General features: G+C 46.1%; 1 protein-coding gene across 1 annotated transcript in view; it reads left to right on the top strand.

Moving 5' to 3' along the window:
* The window catches only part of NUSAP1 (nucleolar and spindle associated protein 1), a 255458-nt gene that overhangs the window by 202908 nt on the left and 28209 nt on the right, over positions 1-24341 (top strand). The window contains exons 12-13 of the mRNA XM_069208796.1: positions 330-514; positions 15524-15637. Coding sequence (XP_069064897.1) covers positions 330-514; positions 15524-15637 — 299 coding nt within the window. The remainder of the gene's footprint in view (positions 1-329; positions 515-15523; positions 15638-24341) is intronic.

The raw sequence follows: 24341 nt of genomic DNA, 5'->3' as shown, positions 1-24341 counted from the left end.
GAGGAGGAAATGTTGTAAGCAGCACACTCCAAAATGTAAATGATTTTATATCAGGAAGGATAATGCTTTTATATAAAATATAAGGTAAACTAGTAGTTTAATAACATATAACGAAGATTTAATGTGGACAGCAGTAAATTAAATTACATAAGGAGGACCTGAAATTTGACCAAAAGATGGAGGAGGTAGGACAGTTTGAACTACAGTAATTTTGTGGACAGATTTGTTGTTTCTTCTTTTTTATTGTAAAAAGCACACTTTATGAGCAAGGCTTGTTTGAGTGTGCAAAATGACAAGTCCACAAACTGATTTTTTTCCGTTTTTTTCAGGTTCTCGGAGAATACAAAAGACAATGAACATAAACGGTCCTTAATTAAGACACCCGCACGGCGATCTCCTTATGTTTATATTGAAACTGACACTCCAAAAAACCAACAGAAGGACAATCCTATAAGGAAGAGTTTTGGAATGCCTCTAAATCTTGAGCCAGTACTAGAAAATCGTAAGACTGGAGGTAAATAAGAGATTACAAATTTCCCATTCATGAGAAATCTTACTTCAGTAAATTGTTGCTTGTATCTTATGTCTAATATGGTATGGTTTCACAACTCATAATTTCAAAGCAGGCTGTGGTGACTAAAAATTATGCTGATGTTTAAAGGATTACATTCAAGAAAGTCTACTTTTGTGTTCAATAAATAAGCTTCCGCCAATTACTCAATCAACATTTGATTCTCATTATTTTAAAAGCTGTCTCTTTACTATTAAACGGGAAGGAGCACCAGATAAATCCTTTATGGGCAGAGGCTTCAGGAATTCGGATCAGAAAATATGAAGCTTGTGTTTTTCACAGAGCAGTTGCAGAATAACGGAGTATCCACTTAACTGAACCTTTAGGTTTCAACAATATTTATTGTGGAAGTGAGCTGATAATAGTATGGTCAACACAAATGAAAACAAAGACGAACCACATATATCAACACAGCAATTTCTGGGTCATGACCTGAAAATCTTAGGCAGAGGGGCAAAGAGGACAAACACGTACTCTTATTCACAATTGCAATCATCAGTTATAAGCTACATTCCTGGACCCTAAATTAAGTGGTAAAACATAGGGCTTCTTAGTTACCTTATGCAAGCAACATCACATACAAAGATAGGACTGTTCATTAAAGAACTTCACATGTAAACCTCATTACTATAAGGAACCCACTGATTGCCTCTGTTTGAGAAAGTAAATTGCTATGCCACTCCTGTTTCACACTTGGATTTGCTAGAAACCACAGGAGAGCCTTCAGTTCCTTAAAGATTAAAGCCTTATTCATTTTTGCAGTCCTGGCCTAACTCTAGTCCAGGAGTTTCTGATATATTCGTCTAATCACAGATTCTTCATCTTAAAACATCTCCCAGGTGCCAGACTAGATCTCTAGAGCATTTTGTAGCTCTGCTCCTTCTACCTGACAGATGTTGCCATGTGGCTCTGCTTTTACAACCATACTGCCCCAAAAGTGAGAGAGCTGACCCACATTTTAGGTGCAAGCACTGCATGCTGATGCCATTGCCTTTCTTTCTACATCTTCTCAAGCGGTAATTCCTAAAACAACAAACAGTAATGCCTGCCCAAAAAAATAGGGTTCAAGATATGCCATGAAGCAGACACTAGTCACAGACATGAACAATGTGCACGTAGTCTTTGGACTAACCTCAGTCATGTGATACATGGGCCCTAAAGCACCCATGGGCTATTCAAAACTGTAGGAAGCTGGCTGTTTATATAGTATTCCACAAAGAGGTATACTGTGCAGAGTCCAGGTAGTCCCTTATAAGTGGACAGTTGCTTGCTCTAGCAATCCCAAGGTGCTCTGTTAGGGGCTAGTGTGGTCGAGCAGCCTTAGGCTTATCAGAGAGGAGTGTTAGACATCTGCTACAGGCACACAGTCAATAAATGATACCTATGACTCAATAAGGAGATCCACACCAATTTATAAAAATATCAAGTATCTTTTATATAATATTATGCACCAAAATCATCACAATCAGGTAAGTACGTTTTGAAAGAGAAACTCTTACAGTTTTGAAAAGCCAACACTGTGCATTTTTCTGAAGCTGTAATGTTGACCTATTAATGAAAAACATGTACTGCAAATGGGTACTCACCATGACTCTCAGGACCAATCTTCCAGGCTTAAGGTGAGTGTATAGGCAGGGTCTTAGGCCACACTAACAGGTCACCTGTGGGTGACATTGGGGTGGCCTGTTGCAGAGGTGCAGTTCGGCGCTGGGTGCCACCCTGAAGTCAATGGGATTTGTTAAGGTCAGAAAGAGGCTGCAGGTTGGGACTCCGGGGCCAGTCCGGCTGAATCAACAAGGGGGTTCTGGTCTTGCGATGCTTGGGGACACATTTGGTCCTCTTCTCCTGGGGCCAGGGCGGCCTGGTGCAGAGATGTCCTAGGGTGTTGGGTTTCTGTCACCTGAGGCAGCCGCGGTAGAGGGGGCCTGCACGAAGAGGCAGCGTTGGAAAGTCGACAGTTGGTGATCCCAAAGTGGTCTTTGTCTCTGGAGGGTCTGGGGGACCACGCTGGCACCTTTGGCCCATATGAACTTGGACTAGGGGGTATGGGTGCAGTAGTGCTTTCAGGTGTTGGGTTTTGGCGGTCCAGCTTCCTTGCAGTTCCTTGGGGGTGCTTGCAGGGGAGCAGCTCCGCTACTCCACAGGAGTACTTGGTTGAAGGTTGGCAGTCCTCTGAAGCTTTTGGTGGCACAGGCTTTTGTGGACAGGATAAGTCATCTTTGGTGTAATTGTTAAGGACCGCAGGCAGGACGGCTGGGCTGGGATCAAGTTAGCTGCTGGTCTTCTGTTCTTGCTTTTTGCTACTCTTCAGTGTCCATCTTCTTTCAGGTCAGCAGGCTCTGATTTTCTGGTGCCAGGGGCTCCCCTATATACTGGATGCAGGGGAGTGTAGGATAGTAGCCAATAGGATAGCATACCCTTGGAGGTCACTATGCCCCCTATATGACCACTTCCTTTGGGAAGTCGGTGTAATCCTGTCCCAGAGTTCCTAATTCTGCCATCACCAAGATGGCAGATTTCTACATTTCGTGTCCACATCAGGTAGCCCACATTTTCCCACCTGTCCATGCGCCAAATGGGCCTTCGTCCGGGGTAGTCGTCATCCCCTCACCTCTGAGGGAAGCCAGATTTGCAAACCAAAGCCGGTGGGCTCTTTGTAGCCCCCTGCCTTGGAATGCTAATTTGCAGGTCACCTGTTGGAAGGGGTTTGCGACACCCCTGCCAGAGTAGGCTTTATTCTTGACTGCTCGAGAGCAGAGGCTCTCACCCCTGGGGGTCATAAAATTGCATGTGATGGCAGACTGGGTAGGACTGGTCCGTCACCCAGTAGCTGTTTATAGGTTTTTCAGGGGGCAACACTAAGGTGCCCTCTAAGTGCATGTATTAATATATCCATTGCTGGAATCTGTGAGGGTTTATTGATATGAGATACTTGATACCAAATATCTCTGGTTTCAGTGAAGCCATCATGTAGCTGGGGAACTCGTATTGACCAGTTGTCCAGCATATGTACTTAAAATGTCTTCCCTGCTCTCTTGCAACATCTGGTAATCGCACTAGACATCACAGGGGTGTATTTGCTCATGCAGCTATGTCCTCACATCAAATATAATACACCCTGCTTTAGGGATCTACGGCCTGTGGTAGGGATGACTTACGTATATTGCATGCAGTGTCAGTGAGCATGGCAACCAGGTTGTGTGCCGTGTCATGTTTTCACTTTTAACTGTAACAAGCCTGCATGAGCTAGGTAAGGGGGCCCTTAGGGTGGCACAATACATGCTGCAGCCCTTGGTGGACCCTCTTTGGTACCCATTCCCTAGGTACCTGGAGTACCATTTACTAGGGACTTACAGGAGTGCTAAAAGTATTGCCAATTGGGGAATAATTGTACAGTTTAGGGAAAGAGATCTGGCACTGGGGAGGTGGATAACAGGAACCCAGTGCACTTTCTGTCAAAATTGCATCGAATACCAGGCAAAACATGGGGGTGACCATGTGAAAAAGAGCCACTTTCCTACATAGACAAGCAGGCGAAGTTGTATGTTGTTGAACACAAAATGAAGTTGCAATCTTCATATGGGTCCTGCTCCCTCTTAAAGTCATAGGTGCCTTCAGGGTCTCAGGGCTGTTCCCATGACTGCTCCACTTCCTGCTCGAAGTAATCGGATAAGTCGAAGTCCAGATGCAAGCATAATAAAGCAGACCTCTACTCAAATGCCTGCGCTGACTGCAATTCCATGCATCTGACAGTGATTTCAGAGTGGGCAATGTAACCCCTGGCAGCGCAGCAGAAGAAGGCTTTGCGCCAATAAATGTCCTGATCCTGAAGGAGATAGCGGGCCATTCTCAGAGCCGATCCTGTAGATGATCATTATCCCACTCCAAGTTGTCATCTTAGTAGTGTAAGTCCAAATCTTCGACTTAACCCAGCAAGCACCGTGCTTCTAGGCCCCACTCCCATACTCCATCTACAGAGCCAGCGGCCTGGGTAGCTCCATACTTTCCTGAGTTCCTTGGAGCTGGAGCGACTACTGCCCAACTCGGGTAGTTCTACAATACCATGCACTCCATCTTTGGACCAACTGCTCCATCTGGTGCAAAGTTGGGCTCCGCAGTGTTGAGAGAAGGCCCTACTGAATTATTCAGCTTTTGCGCCCTGATGCCAACCCTGGCCACCTGGATCCAGATATGGACTGACTTTGGCACCAGTGCCACCACCCTTCCCAGTCCACCCGTCACCATCCCCAGTACTACTGGTGCCCATCAAAGAGTTACCAATTCTCCTTTGAGTCTGAGACGGTGCTGCTGCAACACTGGTGCTGTTTGGACCACATCACGCCTGGACATGCCACCCCTTGAAGGACCCTCTTTTCCAGAAGTGGAGGATGATGAAGAGGGTCATGGCCTGAAAGACGACTCCTACCAGGAAGAGAAACTGGTAGAAGGAGCAGTGTGGTGCCAGTGACCTGGAGACCAATGCAGACTCTGGCCTGATTTCTCCTTCAGGCTCTGCCACAGAAGGTGCATCTTTTGCGCTAGTGATGTGCAGAGTAGTAGAGGTTGCTGACCTGCACTTACTCCAGTATTGGAACTTTCATAAATTCACATGCTTGAATCATTCTCCGTCGTCGAGATGGGAGTTCCCCAGAGACAATGGCGTAGGTATCTGATAATCAACCCACTCCGCAACAGCATCTGGTAACTCTCCATCTTCTCGTCATCATCCGAAGCCGACAAATCCTATACTGGGACTGACAGAGGTGTATGCGGGGTACGTCTGAAAGAAGTACCCCTGATTGAACAGGTGTGGAAGGAGGTGGCACTGATGAAGGTACAGATGCCTGCTGGGCCTCAGTGTTGACTGGTGGAAATCTCTTCCTGTAGTCTGCCAGCATTTGTTGTATATTCGATATAAGGGATTCAGGCATAGGAAACATTTCCTCCTGGTATGAATACTGATCCCTAGGTGAATAAAAGGGTTGAGGATCATATTGGTTGTCTTCGTCTAAGTCCTGGCACTTTACATGCAACTCTGAAGGGGTGTGGGCAACACCAAATGGCCCTTCCTCTGAATCCTCCTCCTCCAAAAGATGCATAGGAATTAATGGTGACACCTTATTTGGAGAAGTGTGCGATGGTGACAAAAATGTAGATTTACTAGGTTTCTTGATATTTTCCGTAGACAACGGTGCTGGCTGTAACAACAGTCTGACCCCGCCGACGAGGCGGTCGTCTGCGTTAAAGATGCAGTTGTCGAAGGTGGTTTCATCAACGGAGGCGAGGAGATGATTATTTTCAACGTTGATGGCATGATGATGGTGTCATGGTGGTGTGCACATTAGAATAACTTCACGCCGTGTAAATTGTCGTCATAGCAGAGGTCGTCGACGATGCTGTAGACACTTTTCTTGTCTATGCCGTTCGTCAACGATGCCGTTGTCCCTTTTCCAGAATGCTTTTCGAAGGAATGACGAATCGTAGGAGGTGGTGTAGGAGGCTCAGAAGAAGCCTTTTTACGACGTTCTGATGAGGCGGAATGCTCTTCTCTCTATATGGGAGGATGTAGACCTCCTGTGAGGAGAACGTGAAGAGCTGTGAGGCTTATAAGACCTTTGATTAGTCTTTTTTAAAGCTTTTTTGGGCTGTTCCTCCATACGGCGAGCTTGAGGTGATCTAGCCCTTTTTTTGAGTATTTTTGGAGGATGTAGTCGACTCCTCCCTGTCGGAACCAGAAACAGGATTTTACTAGATTTTAATTTCTGGAGCCAAATGAACAGCCTGCCCTCCCTGTCTTTAAGGGTTTTGTTTGACAATGTCCTGCATACCTTACAATCTTTCACAGGATGATCCAGATAAAGGTAATACATGCAGTCGTTCTGGGGGTCCTCAAAATTAAGCCTCTTCTTGCCACAGGTCTTGCAGGCTCTGAAAAGACTTCTTTTTTTCTTTTTGTCAAACATGGTAATTGAAACAAAAATGTGATTTTCACTAAACCAGAAAGTTTTCAACTGGTAGCAGTAATATTCTGAGGAGAAAGATACCAGTAATGATTTCTGAAAGGTGCAACTTAGCAGAGCTCAGTAGAGACTACCTAGTACAATGTGCGGTAGAAGATCTGAATGACTGGAGCTTCTCAAAGGCGTTTTCTATAGGGAAGGACAGCCTGATTGGCTAAAATCTATGTTTGGTCTCTTTTCTTAAATTGACAGGGATAGACTACTAAAGTGGGAGGCCTTCATACACTATAGTATACCCAGCGTACAGTCTTGTCCCCCTAGTCCTCCATCTGCAGCTGACTCCTAACCTCCTTAATTGTTTCTCAACACAGCAGACCCATCCTGTTGGTGGCAGTATCAGGCACCACCTGCCCCTTTAGCAAGCGATAACCTTCCACAAGTAGGTTCTCCAACTCGTACAGCGGAGTTATGCCCACCCATTTCTGGGAATCCCATCTACCTTGCCACTTCTCGTAGAATGGCTGACGTATGACCATCTCTTTTTGCGCTGTCAGGAAGTGTAAGCTCTGGTGGGCAAAAGTGCCATAGAGATGGTGCCAGCACCAGAAGTAGGATGTGGTTATTTTTCCCACAACTTTCTGGTGCTAAAAAAAGACTGAGTGTAGGAAGTTGGCTCTGTATATACTATCTCAAAGTGAGAGATGGTGTGCACAGAGTCCGAGGGTTCTCCTTAAAGGTTGATAGTGGCAAAATTAGATAATGCTAATGCTCTATTTTGTGATAGTGTGGTCGAGGGTAGTGTTAAGCATTTGCTGTACACACACAGGCAATAAATGAGAACACACACTCGGACTTAACTCCAGGCCAATAGGTCTTTATATAGAAAAATATTAGTTTCTTAATTTATTTTATAACCACAATATTCAGAATTTAGGTAAGTGCATAAATTGTAAGGTACTTCACACAGGTAAGTATAGAACTTTGATTTAAAACAGTAGTACACACAGTTTTGGTTAAAATGGCAATAAGCTATTTTAAAAGTAGGCACTGCAAAAATCAACAGTTCCTAGGGGAGGTAAGTATTGGTTAGTTTCTCAGGTAAGTAAAGCACTTACAAGTTCAGTCTCCTGGGCGTAGGCAGCCCACAGTTGGGGGTTCAAGGCAACCCCAAACCCTCAGCACCAGCAACACAGGGCTGGTCACGTGCAGAGGTCAAAGGAGGGCCCAAACAACATAGGTGCCTATGGAGAAAAGGGGTGCTCCGGTTCCAGTCTGCTAGTAGGTAAGTACCTGCGTCCTCTGGAAGCAGACCATGGGGGTAGGAGGGGGGACACACAGGCACACAAACAAAATACATGCTCTGCAGCATAGAGGCGGGCGGATGCAGTGTGCAAAGTAGGTGTCTGGCTTGTCGTTGAAAACAATGGAGGGACCCGGGGGTCACTCTGGCGATGCAGGCAGGGCACAGGGGGGCTTCTCGGGCCAGCCACCAACTGGGCTAGGGTGAGGGCCACCTGCTGGTCACTCCTGCACACTGGTAGGTGGTGCCTCTCGGACCTGGGGTCTGCGGGTGCAGTGCTTGGTCCAGGCGTTGGGTTCCTTTGTTCCCAGGCAGTCGTGGTCAGGGGGAGCCTCTGGATCCTCTCTGCAGGTGTCGCTGTGGGGGTACAGGGAGGTCGACTCACGGTGTCCACGTCGTTTGAGTCACCTGGGAGTCCTCTCTGCGGTGTTGGTTGGCCTGAACTCGAGCCGAGGGTGTCTGGTGCAGTGTGTGAAGATTCACAGCTTCTGACGGGAAGTTGGAGTCTCTTTAAAGTTGCTTTCTTTGCTGTTGTTTGTGGACAGAGCCGCTGTCCTCTGGAGGTTCTTGGTCCTTTAGGTGCAGTTCAGTCCTCAGAGGTCGCTGGTCCCGCTGGATGCGTCGTGCAGGTTCTTTGAGTCTGGAGACAGGCGGGCAGGGCTGGGGCCAAGTTAGCTGTCCTCTCCATCGTCTCTGCGGGGCTTTCAGGTCACAGTCCTTCTTTCTTCAGGTTGCAGGAATCTGATTTCCTGGGTTCAGGGTTGCCCCTAAATACTCAATTTACGGGTGTGTTTAGGACTGGGGGGCGGGAGCCAATGGCTACTGTCCTGGAGGGTGGCCCTAGAGGGGCAAATCCCTATTCCTTTTGGGGGAATCCTCCAAAACAAGATTGGCAGGGGTCACCTCTGCTCAGGACACCTTAGGGGCTGTCCTGACTGGTGGGTGACTCCGCCATGTTTTTCTCATTATCTACTCCGGACTTGCCACCAAAAGTGGGGGCTGTGTCCGGAGGGGCGGGTATCTCCACTGGCTGGAGTGCCCTGGGGTGCTGTAACACCAGGCTAGAGCGTTGAGGCTCACCGCCAGGAGTTACAGTTCTTGAGGGGGAGGAGAGAAGCACCTCCACCCAGTACAGACTTTGTTCCTGGCCACAGAGTGACAAGGGCACTCACCCTATGTGGCAAGAAATCCGTCTGGTTGTGGCAGGCTGGCAAGAACTGGTTAACCTAACACTAGGAATTGGACTGGTGTACAGGGGGCATCTCTAAGATGCCCTCCGTGTGCATTTTTCAATAAATCCCACACAGGCATCAGTGTGGATTTATTGTGCTGAGAAGTTTGATATCAAACTTCCCAGAATTCAGTGTAGCCATTATGTAACTGTGGTGTTCGTATTTGACAAACTACCAGACCATTTACTCTTTATGGCTATCCTGCACTAACAATGTCTAAGATTTGGCTTAGACACTGTAGGGGCATAGTGCTCATGCAACTATGCCCTCGCCTATGGTATAGTGCACCCTGCCTTAGGGCTGTAAGGCCTGCTAGAGGGGTGACTTACCTATGCCACAGGCAGTGGGTTATGGGCATGGCACTCTGAAGGGAGTGCCATGTCGACTTAGTAATTTTCTACCCACCAGCATACACAAGCTGGGAGGCAGTGTGCATGTGCGGAGTGAGGGGTCCCCAGGGTGGCATAATACATGCTACAGCCCTTAGAGACCTTCCCTGGCCACAGGGCCCTTGGTACCAGTGGTACCAGTTACAAGGGACTTATCTGTGTGCCAGGGCTGTGCCAATTGTGGGAATAAAAGCACAGTTTAGGGAAAGAACACTGTTGCTGGGGCCTGGTTAGCAGGGTCACAGCACACTTTCAATCATAACCAGCATCAACAAAAGACAAAAGGTTAGGGGGTAACCATGCCATGAGGCATTTTCCTACACTGAGGCTTGGTCCCTATACTAGATCTCTGCCCTCTTAACACCATTCTACAGAAAGAGAAACTAAAGATGATCACTTTGGCTCAGGATTTGCCTGCTCTGAATGCCGGAGACTGGATGATAGCGCTGGACCTTCAGGCCACGTATTTGCACATTCCCGTCCTGCTGGCCCAAAGGCATTTCAGGAGGCCACAGACTGAACGGTAGGCCAGAAGTATTTCCGGTTTGCTGTTCTCCTCTTTGGCCTCACCAGTGCCCCTCAGGTGTTCAAGAAAGTTATAACCGTGGTTGCAGCACACCTGTGAAGGTCAGAGGTCCCAGTTTTCCCCTACCGCGGCATCTGACTGTTAAACTTGCTTGCCCCAGGCAGTTGGTGCCCACCTCCAGGCTACAGTACTCCTTCTGCACTCACTGCTGAAGTCACAGATGACTTATCAGACTATCCCTTTCATTAGAGCCATTGTGGACATTTTGTAGTTCCAGATTTCGGTGAGACTAACTCTGAAGCTGCTGGGTCTGATAGTGTCTTGCATCCTGCTAGGGGTCGACAAACCATAATTTGATCAGCGGCAGATCATCTTATTTCCCGCCTCCCCCCCCCCCAAAAAAAAACTTACAGTAATCACTTCTGGGTTGGGGTGGCCACTTGGGAGAGGTGGAGATCAGACTCTGGTCGATTCCCAGCTCCATATAAATTTTCTGGAGCTGCGAGTGATGGCATTAAATGTCCCCATCCTTCAATGCAAGACTGGTTCAGATGTACACAGACAACATCACCGCCATGCAGTACTGCAACAAACAAGGCTGGGTTAGGGTATGGACCCTGTGCAGGAGGCCCAACGCCTCTGAACTTGGCTAGAATGCCAGAACATCTTCCTGGTCGTGCAGCAGTTGGTGGGATCTCTGAATGCCAGGACACAGGAACTCGGCCATCGGCGGCTTGTATATCACAAATGGCATCTACAACTTGAGGTGGAGTAAGGTTTTTTCAAGAATGGGAGAACTTGAGCTTGATCTATTTGCCACTGCTGAGAATGCACAGTGTCAGCGCTTCTCCATGCTGGAGTTACCAAAGCTATTCTCGCACACCGACATATTCTGCTTAGATCAGAACCTGGGACACCTGTACACCTTTCCGCTCATACGGCTCCCGTCCGTGGTTTTCAAGATCAGGACCGACTGGACCAGTCATCTTAGTGACTCCGGACTGGGCAAGGAAAGTTTGGTATCCTGAACTCCTGAACATGGGCATCTGTTCTGCAATCAGGCTGCCCCTCGGGATGATCTCTTGTTGCAGCAGAATCTGAGCACGCTCCACTTGGAGACTGAACAGCAAAAGTGGAATGCCTTTGATTTTTCTACCAAGATTCCTTAAGTAATTTCGGCAGCCAGACGTCCCTCAACAGAAACTGTGTAACACCTGCCGTTGGGGCAAATTTGTGACTTGGTGTTTTCAATTCTTGTTGATCCACTTTCTGCCTCCTTGTCAGAGGTGGTGGTGTTTGTGCTGTTGTTAGCCGGGCAAAGCCTTGGGCACTGGAAAAAAGTTATTTTTCTGCCATCTCTGCTTTTTTGCAGTTGCCCGGTCAGTCCTCCCTGTGTGTCACCTGTTGTGACACGTTTCCTTAAGTGTTTGCAACATTTGTCCCCTCCTAGTCCTTTCTCGTGCCCTAATGGGACCTTAATTTAGTCCTGACCTTCCTTATACGCTCTCCATTCGAGCCCTGCACAGCTGTCACCTGAGACCGCTGACTTTTAAAACAGTCATTTTAGCGGCCATTACATTGGCCATGAGTCAGTGACCTTCAAGCTCTTTCAGTTAGCCCTCTGTACACCAGCTTCTAACTGGACAAACTGGTTCTCCGTACTCCACCTCATTCTTCTAAGGTAGAGGAGAGGCTCCACTGCCTGAAAAGGGCAGGTCTGCGCACCATGTATGATCTCTTGATGAACTGGACTTTGCTTCAAAATCTGCAAATCACCATTTAAAAAGCAGCCTCCTGAGGGCTTGCAGGTCAATTCCACCTGGGCCTAGGCCGCTACTGCTGTGTTAACAGGTGGAGTACCTGTCCTGGACATCTGCCAAGCTGCTTTGTGGGTCTCACATCACACGTTCACATAGCATTACTGCTTGGACTGTCAGGTCAGTTGAGACGGACACCTGTCCTCCAGGATTTCCTGGTTTGAGCCAGCTTGCAGACCCACTTGCAGGGAGGTATTGTTTGGCTGTGTATTTTAAGATGCGGAAACTGTGGTTAGAAAAGTGTATCAGAAGAATGTTACCGTTTGTAAAACTATCTTGTAGAGATTCTGTCATACCTGCAGATTACTCACTGACCCTCCTATCAACCCCACCTTATCTGCAAAATGGGCTCTTCACCCTAAAGCTCCTGTTAGGTTCATCAAACTGGTCATACATCCTTCCACCGTGGCTCTGCGTTTTTGGTGTGGAAACTGTTACAAAAGAAACTGATGTCAGCGCAGCGCACTTACAAAGCTGACATGGAGGCGATCAATGCCACCTACTGGTGGCAGAGGTATTGCTCAAGATTTTCTGGATCCTTTCTTTCACCTGGGGAATATTCTAATGTGAGGAATCTCTGATTAGAGTCTCTACCAGAAAAAGTGTTAACAAAAGGAAAGTAACCTGGTTGTCGTTGAGCTTTTGGTAACTTTTGATTTATTTGAGCTAGAAACACTTTTTTTTTAAATCTGCTGATTGTGAAAGATTATGGATAATATGGCAAATATGGAAAATCTATAATTATGCGGAAAGGCCATGGCTGCAAACCACATAATTCCATTGGGCCTGCCCATGGGACCTGGGCAGCGAGATCTTGCCAGAAGTCCCAGGGTACCTTAGGGCCTCTGGCTTAGGTTATCTATGATTGGTAGGACGCAGCAAACTACATTTTATGCATGGGCTTGGATACCATGTACTTCATTGGCAGGGCACCAGAGTTGGTGATGTAGCATTTCTGATGGACATGCCTTTTTGATGGATCTCTCCTCTTCGAACATAAGGAGAATTTTGGTCTGGAACAATCTACAGATAGGAGGGCCACGGTTTTTTCCTTGATGTTGCAAAGCAGTTAACCCACCAGCTCCCCAAGTTTAGCAGAAACACTAGGGGAGCTGGGCTACAGACAGCAACTTCCTTCCCTGCAAGTGATGCAGTTCTTTTAAGCCACAAACAGGAAACAGCGGACAGCACACAAGCCAGCAGGGACACCAGAATTCCAATTCCTTTTCCCCTGCTACAGCAGCCAACAAGCTGCTTAAGTTTGTCCTCTTCGGTTCACACCCATCCTATGGGGTGCAGGGTTCAACACTTCCTCCCAGTTTGGGGATTCATCACGTCCGACTGATGGGTCTTTGCAGATCATTCAAAAAGACTAGGTCCTACCTTCTACTTCCCTTTTATTTCTCCTGCACTAGAACGAATTTCAGTGGAGCAGCCATCATCATGCTGCAGGTACCAGATTCAGAGAACGGTGGGGTAGTGGTTGGTCCTGTTATCCCTAGTCTCAAAAAAAGGACCGGGGCCTCAACCTATTTTGGACATTTTACTCCTGAACGTTTTCCAGCGAAAGAAAGATTTCGAAATGCTCACAATGATGCTCACAATGGCTCCGTTTCTTTCTGCCTGGGACACTGGATTATGTCCTTAGAATTGCATGCCTCATGTCTTTGGATATCCTCCTGTGGTCCCGCAGGTGTCTCCTGCACTTGAGAGTGGGCCAGAAAACATTTTCAGTTTACCATGCTCCCTTTGGGCCTTTCCCAAGGAGCCAGCTGAAGATCTCAATGGGGCTGACTGATGGCAATTTGTCCTGCGGCTGACTGCTCTCCCTTCGCCACCAAGAGCTGACGTTGGCGACAGATGCATTGCTTCTGTATTAGTGGATTGAGGAGGAGTGGCACTTCTGGGGAAGTGGAGATCCGAGCCCTCTGGTCTCCAGTGGAGGGCCATCTCCACATCAGCCTACTGGAACTATGGGCCATCCATTTGGCTTGGATGCTATTCCTTCTGTTAATCAAGGAGAGGCGAGCGCAGATTTTCTCAGACAACACTACTGCCATGTGACAGTGTTACTAGCAGGGCTTAATTGTGTCCTTGGCCCTGTGCCAGCAGACTGCCTCTGCAGGTGGCTGGAATAACATCTTCCTGGTGGCCACCCACATGCCAAGGTCCCTGAATGCCACAGTGGAGGAGCTGAACAGACACTGCATGGCAGATTGAGTAGCATCTGCATCCGGAGGTGGTGCAGCGTGTGTTCGACCAGGGACGAAACCCGTAGGAAGAGCCGTAGTGGCGACGCACATGAACAAAATACAGAGAACTCCTTTTATAATAAACAGTTTTCTTTAACGTCTTTTCGTGGCACTGAAGCCTTTTGATCTGTCAGGTCCACACTTCAAGCAACGTATAGTGACAAATTCAGAGAGGCAATATGCAGTGAGGCAATAGAACGTAGCTAATGCCAAATGGATAGTCAGAGTTTACAAGGAAGACTGCAGAAGGCTCATTTTACGAAACGCACACAAAGCAAAAAGGGTTAGTTTGTGCACCAGACCACTGTCTTCTAAACAGGCTGCACTGAAAAGACTTGCCAATGACGGCACTATATTTAGAGGAATGAGCAAGGAGGCCACCCCGCCAGCTGTTACATTCCTGTTCTAACCTTCAAATATGATGAGAATGTGCAGGGTCCAGGGCTGGGCCGGACATGTGAGCGCCTGGCAGGGCATTCACTGCATCCTCAGTGCGCCCCAGAGCCCGCGGCCGAAGCCATCTGGAACTAAGAGGGTGGTCCCCAGTTGCAAGTCCTTCCTCTAGTTCTGAGAAAAATAGAGCTCGGAAGTGAGCAACAAAATTGTTTCATAGTAAGACGTCACAGCCGTAGACATTGAAAAAAGACAGCAATATAGTCACTACTTACGTAATGGAAAGTCCCTGTGCACCGGGAGCATTTTCCTAGTTTGTAATAGTGAGAAAGCAGTTAAGTGCCACTGTCAAATATAGATTTATCATCATTAAAATTAAAATAGTTCTGTCTCCAAATAAAGGCAAGTATTAATCGTAAGTAATTTTTCCACAAAAAGCAATGTTTTTTTGTGTACGATAATCTATAATTCAATAGAATTAATAAATTAAATAGAAGCCACCCAGTGTCCCAACTACATGTTCCCTCACATCTATCTTAGAATAACTCCCTCCAATTTCAAATTCCTATAAATTTACTAAATGCTTTATAGTTTTCTATTTTTCTTTTTTGTTTATACACGCTTTATTGATCTGTTAATATTGTTTAATTTTCTAAGCAGTCACGGACCCCATGAGTAGTCTTCGTGGATCCGAGAGTTTCCCAGGCCACAGGTTAAGAACCACTGGTCTAGTGGAAGATTTCTGCTCAGTCATCCTTCCCAGAAAGGTACCATTGGAAAGGAGGGACTTGCACCTTTCCCTTTGAGCCCCACTTGCCTTATGAATTGCCTGGGGCAGTGCAAGGCCTGTGGGCACAAAGGTGAAAAATCAAAATGGCTACTGCAATTTTCCCTTCTCCGGGGGTGCAGATTGGGTAGTACCTCATTGTTATTTGAACCTGAAATGTTAATTATTCAAACCACAATAACATTTTAATTAAAAAAATAAATATTAATCAAGATTTGAAGCCTGTACCTTTCTATTCTGCAGCATGATTTAACTCCTTTTTTTGTTTTCTTCTGGGTTTTTACTTCTGTGTTTAGATTTTACACCATTCAAATTCATGGGTGAGAAAGCGGTGACACCAAGTACGAATAAAAAGTCTTTTGACATTAAAGCGAGTCTTGCAAAACCACTCGGTTATGAACCACACAAAGGTCAGTGCATTCTGATGTTTTCTTCTGTTTGCACTAAGATTTTATGTTAGTGTTTTGTTCATGAATAATTGTCTGCCTATTGTTCCAACTTTGATTTTCTGCAGTCAAACGTGCTCCCCTTGTGTTGCTATTTAAGGGTCTCTCTTCCGTTAGAAATAAACATGAAGCGCAACCTACAGCAAAAGCAGGGAGTATGGTGAACCGGGCCTGACTGCAGAAAAGCCAGCAGTATACTGGACAGCAGCAGACTCAAGATGGCGGCCACTCCAGGGCACAGATAGGAGGATGCCATTGCTAAGGTATCAACATCAAAGGAAAGCAGGAGTCCTAATGGGTTCGGCTGAAGACCTGAGATGAAAGCGCGCCTGACTGTGGTTGCCCGAATATCACACAGAAACATCCCCAAATTAGCCCCCACCCCCCCCCCCCCCCCCCCCCAGCATTTTTTTTTTCCCAGCCTAACAACCCATCCTCATAAGGTAATTAAGCACTGAGCAGGTGAGAAACTGGGAAGCACCCTAATGTCTATAAAACCTACATCAATGGAAGGTTCCACTATCTGATATGTTTGAACACATATCTCACTACAGAAAGCACCACAGACCTGCTACACCACAATACTGATGGCACCAAGCGGTGATTCCACAGCAACGGAGCTTGACTGAATGCCACAAATGTATCAAAGAAAAGGCACCTGTGTCTAAGCTGTCATCTCTTAATTTGTGCCACAGGACCTGAGGAACAACGATTTGGGGCTCATGATGGTGGTGTGAAAGGGTAGGAAAGCGCATTCACTCGGGGGAAATGTTCTTGAGATCTGCAGCAGCAAAAATTGACCATGCCATCAAAAATGACCTGGAGACTACCACTGATGTGGCTCAATTACAAATGACGCCAGCAGAGTTCTTTTATGGAAGAGGTCTTCCACAACTTATAAAAAGATATCACCTCATTAAAAACAGGACTCGTGAAGGACATTTGGGATTACTTAGTAGAACTTGGAGGTAGAGTTTTCACACTTAAATATCAGGGATGTAAGTTAGGAAGACGTGGATGCTCTTAGACAGTCAAACACCAAACTATAGACTTCTATAACTACCTAGAAGACCCAGAGGACAGATCATGGCACCAGAATATCTGCATTAGTAGTGTCTTCGCTGGAGTTCAATCCTCCGACATAGAGGATAGTGAGGCTGTCTAATTAGATGAACTCATATGATCTGCCCCCAATATGAAACGCACCAATCCTCCCGACGTTCTCACACGCATCAAAGGCTTAAAAATAAATGAGGTTATGATGAAAGCTGGGGAAAAGACACTTACTTTATATGGCAACACAGGGCACAAACAAAAGGCAGCCTGACTGTTCCTGATCTTATCAAATATTTCCAGGCACAACAGCTCACCGGCATGGGTTGGTGCCAGAGAGTCATGGAAGCACTACTGGTTCACAGAACAATTGATAGCAGGGACCCACATTTGGAAAGGGTTGTGGCTGAATAGAAAGCACCACTGATGGGGCTGTACTCCTCGCTGGTAACTAGGGCCATGCTCACAGTGTGGGATTCACTTACAACACGAGACAGCCTCACTACTTGCCTTCACCGATAACGGATATAAAAAACCAAGACCTCTCTCTGGCCGTGATGAAGGAAGACTCACATGAAAAGAACAGGGATGTGAGCATATATGTGCATGTTAGATGAGAATGGCATCAATGCCTTTGACCAAATCAAGGGGTTTAACATCTCATAGAGGAAGATAATGCATTATTGCCAAGTGAAGACAGTGAGTGTTGCGTGGAAAGCATCCGGACATATGTCAGAACTAGATTATGGCCCGCTGCACACACAGCCGAGAGCAGCTTACAAAATTATTCCCTGGTGCTAATATTCCCCACAAAGGATACACCACATGTTCAGAGCTGTTTTGGAGTACCTCTAGAATTCTAGGCGCTTTGGGTACTCCCACAACAGGTGCAGCAAAGTTGACTAAATATTGGAATGATGTCTTAAGCGACATGGAGAAGGCTTTTAATACCCAGATCCCTAGATTTTCAGGCCTACATGTTTCTGTTTCTCTGAGAAACAAATCTACCCCTTTCGCTTCACAAGAGTAAAACAAATGGCACTGATCTAGTGAGGCAAGTTATTGTTAACGTATACTCATGGAACATCACTATTTGCTTTCCATTGTGTGGGAGATTTTGGGAATTTAGAAGATCTCCATTACCATAGGATGGGCATAAGGCAACCTCTAGAAAATGTAGTATGTGTTAAAGAAAGCTCCATCAAAGAGGCATTGTTTCATAAACCACTATGAGGGAGGAAGCCACAGGGTACCATAGAAATGCCAGCTTGGTACGTAATGTACCCTTGCAGGTTGTTGCTTGCCACAGAATCAGCTGTATGTTTGGTTATTATGTTTAAACTACAGTTAAATAATTTCTGTATCATAGGATCTTCATTGATAGTCTGAAAGAGTAGAATATTGTTGCATGTGTAGAAACTGTCCAGACAAGTCCATATTACTTCAGAGTCCACACAAAAATGTACTACCTGAACAAACCAAGGGAATTTTAGGCCATGTGACAAATACTAATTGCCCATCAGAGAAGCTCATGAGTCAAAACTAATGAACATATACAATCATAATACTGGCACGTGTCACCCACAATGTAAAAGCTGATCAACAACTTCAATGGTGGCAAATATAATACTGTTTCTTCACAAAGAGGTAAAATGCCAAATATTGGAATCTGGAAAACACATTAAAGGGAAATGAGTTTTTATTGAAGGATTCAGACCTTTTATGTTTCTGATGAATACAACTAACTACAAACAACTTTTGAATATCCCCAGGCACCAGACTGAATCTGGACAACTTAAATAGCAGTGCTCCAGCTCAATGGCAAGTGGCATCATCCAGCTCCATGTTTGCGCCATTCCACTTAGTAGTGATGGAGAGGAGTCACATGTACCCCTGTGCTCTGATGTCAGTTCCTTTCTCTCCACGCCTTCCAACCCACATCTATGGCTCTGCTGCCAACTTTGTCATTCTTCCAATGATTTTGAAAACTATTAAACAGTGTGCTAGGGAATTATGTCCTGTAGGAAGTTGGCTCTGTATATACTATCTCAAAGTGAGAGATAGTGTGCACAGAGTCCAAGGGTTTCCCTTAGAGGGTGATAGTGGCAAAGTTAGATAATACTAATGCTCTGCTTTGTGGTAGTGTGGTCGAGCAGTAGGCCTATCAGAGGGTAGTGTTAAGCATTTGTTGTACACTCACAGGCAATAAATGAGGAGCACACACTCAGACTTAACTCCAGGCCAATAGTTTTATATAGAAAAATATCTTTTCTCAATTCATTTTAGAAACCACAAGATTCAAGATTTGAGGTAAGTATATCAACTTTACACAGGTAAGTATAGAACTTTGATTCAAAGGAGTAGTACACACAGTTTTTGTTAAAATGGCAATAAGCTATTCTAAAAGTGGACACAGTGCAAAAATTAACAGTTCCTGAGGGAGGTAAGTTTGGTTAGGTTTCTCAGGTAAGTAAAGCACTTACACAGTCAGTCTCCTGGGCACAGGCAGCCCACTGTTGGGGGTTCAAGGCAACCCCAAAGTCACCGCACCAGCAACACAGGGCCTGTCTGATGCAGAGGTCAAAGAAGGGCCTGTCTGATGCAGAGGTCAAAGAAGGGCCCGTCTGATGCAGAGGTCAAAGAAGGGCCCAAAATACATAGGCGCCTATGGAGAACAGGGATGCTCCGGTTTCGGCCTTCTGGCAGGTAAGTACCTGCGTCCTCGGGGAGCAGACCAGGGGGGGTTAGTAGAGCACTGGGGGGTGACACAAACAGGCACACAAAACACACCCTCAGCGGCACAGGGGCAGCCGAGTGCAGTGTACAAAGTAGGTTTCAGGTTTGCTATAGAAAGCAAAGGAGGGACCCAGGGGTCACTTAGGCGATGCAAGCAGGGCACAGGGGGGCTTCTCGGGCCAGTCACTGACTGGGCTAGGAAGAGGGCCATCTGCTGGTCTGGTCACGCCTGCACTGGAAGGTGGTTCCTCTCTGTCGTGGGGGCTGCAGGTGCAGTGCTTGGTCCAGGCGTCGGGTTCCTTGTTACCAGGCAATCGTGGTCAGGGGGACCCTCTGGATCCTCTCTGCAGGTGTCGCTGTGGAGGTTCGACTCAGGGTACTCACGTAGTCGCCAGGGAGTCCTCTCTGCGGTGAGCCGGGGGCATGCTGTTCTCTGGAGTTTCTTGGTCCTTCGGGTTCAGGGCAGTCCTCTGAGTCCTCAGAGGTCGCTGGTCCCTGTCGGATGCGTCGATGTGCAGGTTCTTTGAGTCTGGAGACAGGCTGGTAGGGTTGGGGCCAACTCAGTTGGTGTGCCCGTCGTCTCTGCAGGGCTTTCAGGTCAGCAGTCTTCTTTCTTCAAGTTGCAGGAATCTGATTTCCTGGGTTCAGGGTCGCCCCTAAATATTAAATTTAGGGGTGTGTTTAAGTCTGGGGGGCAGGAGCCAATGGCTACTGTCCTGAAGGATGGCTACACCCCCTTTGTGCCTCCTCCCTGCTGGGTGGGGGGCACATCCCTAATCCTATTGGGGGAATCCTCCAATCTCAAGATGGAGGATTTCTAAAGGCAGTAGTCACCTCAGCTCAGGGCACCTTAGGGGCTGTCCTGACTGGTGGGTTTTCCTCATTATTTCCTCTAGCCTTACCACCAAAAGTGGGGGCAGTGGCCGGAGGGCCACTAGCTGAGATGCCCTGAGGTGCTGTAACAAAAGGAATGAGCCTTTGAGGCTCACCGCCAGAAGGGGAGGAGAGAAGCACCTCCATTCAGTACAGGCTTTGTTTCTTGGCCACAGAGTGACAAGGGCACTCACCCCATGTGGCCAGAAACTCGCCTGGTTGTGGCAGGCTGGCAGCAACTGGTCAGTCTAGCACTAGGAGTCGTACGTGTATTCAGAGGGTATCTCTAAGATACCCTCTGGGTTTATTTTACAATAAACCCAACACTGGCATCAGTGTGCATTTATTGTGCTGAGAAGTTTGATACCAAACTTCCTAGATTTCATTGCAGCCATTATGGAACTGTGGAGATCGTGTTTGACAAACTCTCAGACCATATACTGTTTATGGCTACCATGCACTTACAATGTCTAAGGTTTTGCTTAGATACTGTAGGGGCATCCAGACCCAAGATTACATTGAGGTGTAGGCACAGGTCTCGCTCCAGGTCGTAGGCTAAACAGAGCCGTTCCTGCAAAAGATCTGCTACCCCCTCGAAGTCTTCAGATAAGTCAAACTCACAGTCCTAACACAAAGAACAACTCAACTTAATTGCCTCACTCTAGCTCAAAAAAGAAGGTGCCAAGATAAACATTGCACTCCTGTGAAGTCCCGGTTTTCAGAACAGATTCTTCAGCTGGTCTGGAAAACGTCCAAGGTTTTCTGGGCCATCATTTTACTCCACAGGCAATAGCAGCCTCATTGAGGTAATGCTGCGTATCTTTAGTGTGATTCCAAATCCCTCTGGTGCCATCTATATGCCAGTTACTGGGACTGTACGAACTATTTTAAAGGCATCCACTCTGCTAGCAAGAACCACAATGATTTCTACCGCACCAATAGAAGACCCGGTACCAATGCTTTTATCAGACCTTGAATCTGTCGACCCGAGCTCAACAAATGTTAGCTATTGGATCAGAAAACTGCAGCAGGTTGTTATGTAGCTTGACTAACCCTGTGCCTCTACCGTGAGGCAGCTACCAGCAAAGGCTCAATTCTTTTTGGTTCGGACTCCGACTCCATTCACAAAACAAATAGGGTTCTTCAGTACAATCATGATGAGGAGTGTTAGCAGTCCTCGTATTCCTTCTCCCCTGCTGGAACAACTGCCAAGGCGCTTCCCTTGAATGACCCCTGTTATACCTGTGGGAGGTAGGATTCAACATTTCCACTTGTGGGAGGTAGGATTCAACATTTCCACTTGGGCTAGAGATCCATTACATTAGACAAATGGGTGGTAAACTTGTTCAGAGGCTATGCCCTACCCCTTATTTTTAATCCACACCCCTATCTTTCTCCCACAGCAGAATATATTTTGGAGGAACACTTGACCATTTTGGTGCTTGTGGTGAATCTTTTACTGTCCACGAATGCTATTCGTGCAAGTTTTTGTCCTATAAAAGCACTTTGAGCCTCAGGCTTATCCTGGACCTTAACCCATTGAATTCCTTTTTACTGATGGACAAATATGAAACACTCCCACTGGCTGAGAACCTATCCACACTAGACCGAAGAGGCTGGTTCCACATGTGTTACTTGTGATTCAAAAACACTTTCAGTTTCCAAACATCCCTCAGCAGTTCATGAAAGTGATGGTCATAGTCCACCTTATGAGGTCGGGAGTCCGTCTATTCCCACACCTCAAGGACTGGCTGTTAAAGGGTAGTTTGCAGTTATGAACCACCATTGAATGACAGTCAAACTCATGACATCAGTAGGTTTCACCATCAATGACCTGAAGCCCAACCTGAGCCCCACACAGAGACTTCTGTTCCAGACATCGTGGTGTTCAAGTCCTATATTTGTTTTCTCAGAATTTTATATAATGCGTTCAAGCCCAAGACTGTCAGAGTGCTGTACAAAATGACAGCAAGAACAATATACACATTGAACTGCAAATGAAAGACAAAGATATACAAAGAAAAGAGGAAACGAAGAAGGCAGGGTAAGGGAAGAGATAACAGGTTGGTAGGTGACAAATTGCAAGACGTCTGTGAAATAAGAGCAAATGTTGATGAGCTAGTGAGTTCTGTACCTTCGCTCTGAAACTAAGCGGAACATGTTAATCAGGAGAAGGTCTTCCAGCTGTTTCTTAAAAGCAGAGTAAGAGAGTAAGGGCCAGATATGGGGGAAGAGTCCCAGATTGTCAGTGCACATTCTGAGTGCATATTTTCTGGAATGCCGGGACTTCAAGAAGTACTCCATGGTTGACAGGTACTACCACATAGCTTAGATATGTGCTGCGTAATGAGGTTCTTCATTTGGAAGGATGAGTCGTAGTTGGTAGCTTGAATTTGTACAGCAAGATTGATGAGATTATTAAAGTTCTCTTCAAGGGGATCCTCATCTATAGTCATAAGCATTGAATAGTCCCGGCCACGTGTGTGAACCCCGGAGCACTCCTTAAATATTTTATACATATATCTCAATATTGTACATAGTACTTACAATTATATAGTCTACAGGGAGGGAAAAATGGCCAGATTACTTTTTAAAGTATATAAATAAAGGCAATTCATGGTAATAATAAAAAAGCTGACCATAGGAAGCCTTCCACAAACCTTTATTTAAGGAAAGGGAGAATGAGACATTGTTAACCAATAGGCTGCCTTTAAAAAGAGTAAACCTATAACTGGCACTGTCCATTTAGGAACCTCACAGTACCCCTGTATGTCATCATGCCTCATAGGTGGCAGTTAGGTCAGTACTTTACGGAAAATTAAGGAATCCTGCATACAGAACTTGTTGAGAGCTACAATAGCTTCCATGTGGGGAGGTGGGTGGGTTTCTTACGACTTTGATAAGGATTTCCCTGGAAGAGAACTAGGATTACAAGTAAGCAATTTATCCTTCTCTTCCAGGGGATCCGCTTCAATAGTCATAAGCATTGAATAGAATAGCAAGACCATTCACAAAGCACAAACTTGGAAGCAAAGAACAGCTTCAACACTTAACCAACCTCAACAAAACCTGTCCTGTCTGAGAACCGACTTTAACATCTAAATACAGACAGTAATGCTTAGTGAAGGTATGAGAAGATTTCCATGTAGCGGCTTTACAAATTTAATCAACCCATTTTTACCGTCTCTATAGGCTAGTTTGCTGCGCTGGTGGGGCCTGGTCCTTCAGTCTGTTGTCAAGAGTGAAACCCAGGGATTTGGCGTTCTTGGAAAGAGATGGGTAACGATCAAGAAAGTTTGTCATGCATAGCCCCAGGCGAAGAGGGAGCCTGCTGTGAGAAGAAAATGAACTCTGTTTAGTGTGATTTGCTGTGTGATCATCCAGGATGGATCTTGAGTAGTGGTCAAGTAAGATCTGTCATCAGAGGGAAGAAACTTAAGTAAAGCTGTGTGTTGTTGACATACTGATGGAAGAATAAGCTAGAGCCCTTTAGCAGAGTAGTTAGCAGTACTAGGGACAGGCACAGATCACTGTGGAACACATTAGGGACTGGCTACAGATCGTAGTCCACCTTCACCAGATGTGAGTGATATTTTTTTCTTTCCCTTTTCTCCAAGCTAGTAGGTAACCTAATTCAGGACCAGGCCTCTGTAATCCATGCAATCTTTTAGTGTAGATAAGAAGTTTGTGGTTGAGAATAGCAAATGCAGAGAGAATAAGGAGGCAAAAGGTGCTGTTCTCCAGGTTTCTCAGTATATCAACTATTATTTCTGTACTCAGACGAGGTCTGAAAACCAGGTTTATAGTCTTTGAAAAGATTGATATCCCCCATGAACTGGTTTAGTTGTATGATGGCATAGCATTCAAGGATTTGACCCGGAAGAGAAGGCTCGACATTAGGCAAGAGTTGTTGAGGATATCCGGGTCGTCTGTTGTGTTTTTTTTTTTGTAGTCAGGAGAGTTTTCCAATTCCAATGTTTTGGGAGAGTTGTCCAATTTTTAAACA

The sequence above is a fragment of the Pleurodeles waltl genome, chromosome 9 (assembly GCF_031143425.1).
Source record: "Pleurodeles waltl isolate 20211129_DDA chromosome 9, aPleWal1.hap1.20221129, whole genome shotgun sequence".
Lineage (NCBI taxonomy): Eukaryota > Metazoa > Chordata > Amphibia > Caudata > Salamandridae > Pleurodeles > Pleurodeles waltl.
This window is presented reverse-complemented; position numbering and strand designations above follow the sequence as displayed.